Source organism: Sinocyclocheilus anshuiensis, unplaced genomic scaffold (genome assembly GCF_001515605.1).
Source record: "Sinocyclocheilus anshuiensis isolate Anshui unplaced genomic scaffold, SAMN03320099.WGS_v1.1 scaffold55, whole genome shotgun sequence".
In the NCBI taxonomy this organism is placed as follows: Eukaryota; Metazoa; Chordata; class Actinopteri; order Cypriniformes; family Cyprinidae; genus Sinocyclocheilus; species Sinocyclocheilus anshuiensis.
This window is the reverse complement of record NW_015549647.1, coordinates 3,616,020-3,620,171: the sequence shown is the minus strand read 5'-3', so window position 1 is coordinate 3,620,171 and position 4,152 is coordinate 3,616,020. Positions and strand designations below refer to the sequence as shown.

At 37.1% G+C, this 4,152-nt stretch overlaps 1 protein-coding gene across 2 annotated transcripts in view; it reads left to right on the top strand.

Moving 5' to 3' along the window:
- Positions 1–779: 779 nt before the first annotated feature.
- LOC107660102 (voltage-dependent L-type calcium channel subunit beta-4-like) overlaps positions 780–4,152 on the top strand; it is a 34,799-nt gene continuing 31,426 nt past the window's right edge. For both annotated transcript variants that reach the window (XM_016449328.1, XM_016449327.1), the window contains exons 1-2: positions 780–1,038; positions 3,735–3,818. In XM_016449328.1, coding sequence (XP_016304814.1) covers positions 820–1,038; positions 3,735–3,818 — 303 coding nt within the window. In that variant the 5' untranslated portion in view covers positions 780–819. The remainder of the gene's footprint in view (positions 1,039–3,734; positions 3,819–4,152) is intronic.

The following is a 4,152-nucleotide window of genomic DNA, read 5'->3' as shown; positions in this document are numbered from 1 at the left end:
TATTTAATCCCATTCTATTAACCAATGTCTTTGCTTCTGACCTTCGATGATCCAGTTCAACCATACTAATAAGCAAAAATTACTCTAGACAAACATTTGTGTGTCTTTTTTTATTGCTGAAGTGTGTTGAAATGTCTTCTTCTGCATTCTACTGTACGGACGTACATTTACTTTCCCTTCAACCTGAGGCTTATTCATTTACAAAAGTGAAATGAGTCTTATTCATTTCACTTTTGGTGTGAAAAGGCTTTTATATTTGCCAAAAATAGAACTTTTTTATTTTAAAAACAAACAAGCAAGCCCTGTCCAGATTTAAAAAGTAACGCAAAAGTAACGTAACGCATTACTTTCCACAAAAAAGTAACTAAGTAACGTAATTAGTTACTTTTTTATGGAGTAACGCAATATTGTAATGCATTACTTTTAAAAGTAACTTTCCCCAACACTGCTGATTTGTGATCGTCTGTTACTATGAATCACATTGTTTTTACATAATGGGATTTCCTAGCTTGCTCAAGCAATAGCGCCACTGTGTGGAGAAAGGGTGGTGGCGCTATGTGCTGCCATAATACTGTTCCATAAACTCATCATGTATTTGTCTGTTTTTATTGCCAAAGTAACAAAACACCTACCTCACTTAAAAACTTCTATTTACCCTCTGCTCTCTCAGGTTTTGTTTTTCAATTTGATATTGTTATTAATTTGATGACTTGGGCTTTTTTACGCGATTACTTGTTTTTTTTTTTTTTTACCACACTAGTGCTGTGGTGCGCGCGCACCTGACACCTGTCACACTGTGACGAGTTGCAGGCTCTTCTGATGCACGAGAGCAGCAGAGCGGATCTTCACGAGCGCGGGGAAACACACACCCACAGATCATCGAAGCTGGATCAAGCCGTCCGAAACCCTCCAAACTTCCACTGGGCCGGGCCAGCAGGCCAGCAACCCCCGATCTGGACCGATGTGCTGGCCGAGATGTCTCGACACATTTATATTAGGAATAAGATCGGCGAGGGAATCCAAGCGCCTATATTTCAGGTGACAATGTTAAGACTTGAAATAAGAAATAATGTTTACTTTTTAATTTTGTTGGATAACTTTATATAACTAAACAAACACAGCTATTATTATATTTAATATATGAATGTAATCGTTTTAGTTGGTGTTTGCTGTAGTGTTTGCTTGGTATTCTCAGTAGAACTGTTTTGAGTGATGCTAAACTGAAGTACACTTTGTTTTCAGAGGTTTCTGTAATTGTGTTGTTTGTATGGGGGTGTCAAGGGCACTTGTATGAATTAAAACGCAGAGACTACGATCAACTTTATCAAATCACGTGAAATATTTGAAGCAGAAGTAACCAATTTTGCTAGTTACTTTTATTATTTGCATTATTATTTGAGTATATAGAGAATTATTTTGGTTTGACACGAACAGTGAAGGAAGCTCATCTGACTACATAAAGAACAACCCTAATGCAGTGAAATGAGCACACTGACCCACTTTTTGGTGGCCCTATTAAGCAAACTTTAAAAAGAACAAGCTCTCTGCCTATCCTCAACACTACAATAGAGCCCTAGAGACCCCTAGAAATAGATACAAATCAGACCTGGCTAATTAATGTGTCCCTGTAGTCACTATTTTTTGTCAGCCCACCCCCATCTCTCTATTTCTCTCATCCTCTCTCACTCTCCTTCTTTCTTGCTCTTTCAAACTTCCAGTGTTTATGTACAGCTGTATTTTTTTTCTTCCCAGGGGTAAAGAAGGGTTAAAGGGTTAGTTCACCCAAAAATGAAAATTAGCCCACAAATTACTCACCCTCAAGTCATCCTAGGTGTATATGACTTTCTTCTTTCAGACGAATCCAGTCGGAGTTGTATAAAAAATTGTCTTTGATCTTTCAAGCTGTTTCATGGCACTCAGTGGGTGTTGCATGCATCAGTCCAAAAGAAGTTAAATAAAAAGCGCCCATCCATTAAAAAAGAGTGTCTCACACGGCTCCGGGGGGTGAACAAAGGCCTCCTGTAGCGAATCGATGCGTATTTGTAAGAAAAATATCCATATTCAAAACGTAATAATCACTTTAATGTAGCTTGCGCCAACAGTTGTACAAGGAAGCAGCTCCGGGCGGATGACGTATGAGGTCGGCTTTGCGCATGTGCCGCTCAGAAGTGACGAACGCAGAAACACAGGAGAGAGATCAAAACAAAACACCGGTCACTTATTAGAAGTACAAAACGAGGATTTGTAAAGAAGAATGTCAGAGGATTTCGATATAAGCCAAGAGGAGACTGGTTTACCTTTGCTAAAGTAAGGAAACTTTGCTTCCTTTGCTCCTGTTAATAAACGTTGGTTTTCACGAGACTCACTGGCGCATGCGCAACGCTGACCTCATACGTCATGCTCCCGGAACTGCCTCCGTGTACAACTGTTGTACACCTAGGATGACTTGAGGGTGAGTAATTTATGGGCTAATTTTCATTTTTTGGGTGAACTAGCCCTTTAATATATTTATGTAACCTCAAGCTGAATGTCCGCTCTATACTTTTTCCACTTCTGCTGTTATATCAGTCCATTAATAAATTGCACAGATAATTTACATTGATGCAAGGGGCTCTCGTTACCGAATGAACTTCCCTCATTAATGGTCACTAATGCACTGTGCACAGTTTTATCTGTTGGCACCCTCCCTCCCATCACCCACATTTGGATAACTTCCATGTTTCTACACAATGTCCAGTCTAGTCATATTTTACCTATTTCTAATTGATTTCTATGCAACATTCAGTCTATATTTCTGTCTGATATTACTATTTATGTTTTGTAAGTGTTTTATAACATTAATAAGATCTCAACAGGCAAATTAAATAATATTTGGGTATAGGCCTGTCGCAATAATCAATATATCTATTATCGACTTATCGCGCAATATATTTACATGACCTCAATAATTTTTGGTGACGCAATATATCGCCCATTATATTTACTTAAAAATTAATGTCACCATGTTTTTTGCATTCCACTTGCGCCTGTGTCTTTGGCACCGTGGTGTAGTCGGTGCTAGTTCAAATTTAAAAATGCTTCTACAAAAAAAAGTTTCATCTGCAGATATGGTCTTGTTTATGGATCTGTGCCTTTGTGCATACGGACATCTGACTGCTAAGTAGTGATTGTGTTTTTCAGGAATAGTGTGCACCCTTAATTTACAGAGAAAAGAAGGTCAGGACAAAATCTGTAGATGGAAAAATCTCCATAAAAGCGCATTTTTCTTTTCTTGTACTTGTTACTTTGCACTTTTTGTTGGAAAATGTTTATTTATTCAAGTTTTTTAAGGTATCTAATATTTTGATACTTAATTTCCATGATCTAAATATTTTTAAAAATTAAAAGTTTGTTGTCATTTGGAAGTGTGTAGGCCTTCTTGCATTATTATGCTGTTACATTATGATTATATATTCAGTGGCATAAAATGGTCTTTAAAATGACAATAATATCGCTTATCGCAATTATTTCTGGGGCAATATATCGCACAACAAAAAGTTGTTATCGTGACAGGCCTATTTGGGTAATAAATTCGAAACTGATCATGCTGCTTATTCTGATTCTGATCTATTAATATCAAATATCAAAAATATGAGACTAATGCTAATTTTATATTCTCCAAAGTAAATGGTTGAGAAATTATCAACCATATCTGAAGCAATTCATTCATGTTTTCGTTATTGCTCCCTCTACAGGTCAACAGGGGAACATATTCAAGGCGTAGTCGACTGAAGAGGTCTGATGGCAGCACCACCTCCACCAGTTTTATCCTGAGACAGGTAAAGAAATGGCCCATTTCTGAAAGTGAAATCTGGATCAATTAAAAATTGATTCACCCCTTTATTGGCTCAATTAAATTATTACCTCAAGACCAGTCACTTAAAATTAGGACTAGTAATCAGACACATTTAAAGGTCAATGTAGCAAACACATTCTGTGTCCTTATTCATTGCTTTGTTCAGAAAGGCTTTGATGTAGTGGGATGCTTGAATTGTGTGTCTGCTATAACATTTTTCTTCCACTCTAATCACTGTTATCACTACTTAAAGTTATAAGTGTTAAAGGGGTCATATGATGCGATTTCAATTTTTCCTTTCTCTTTGGAGTGTTACA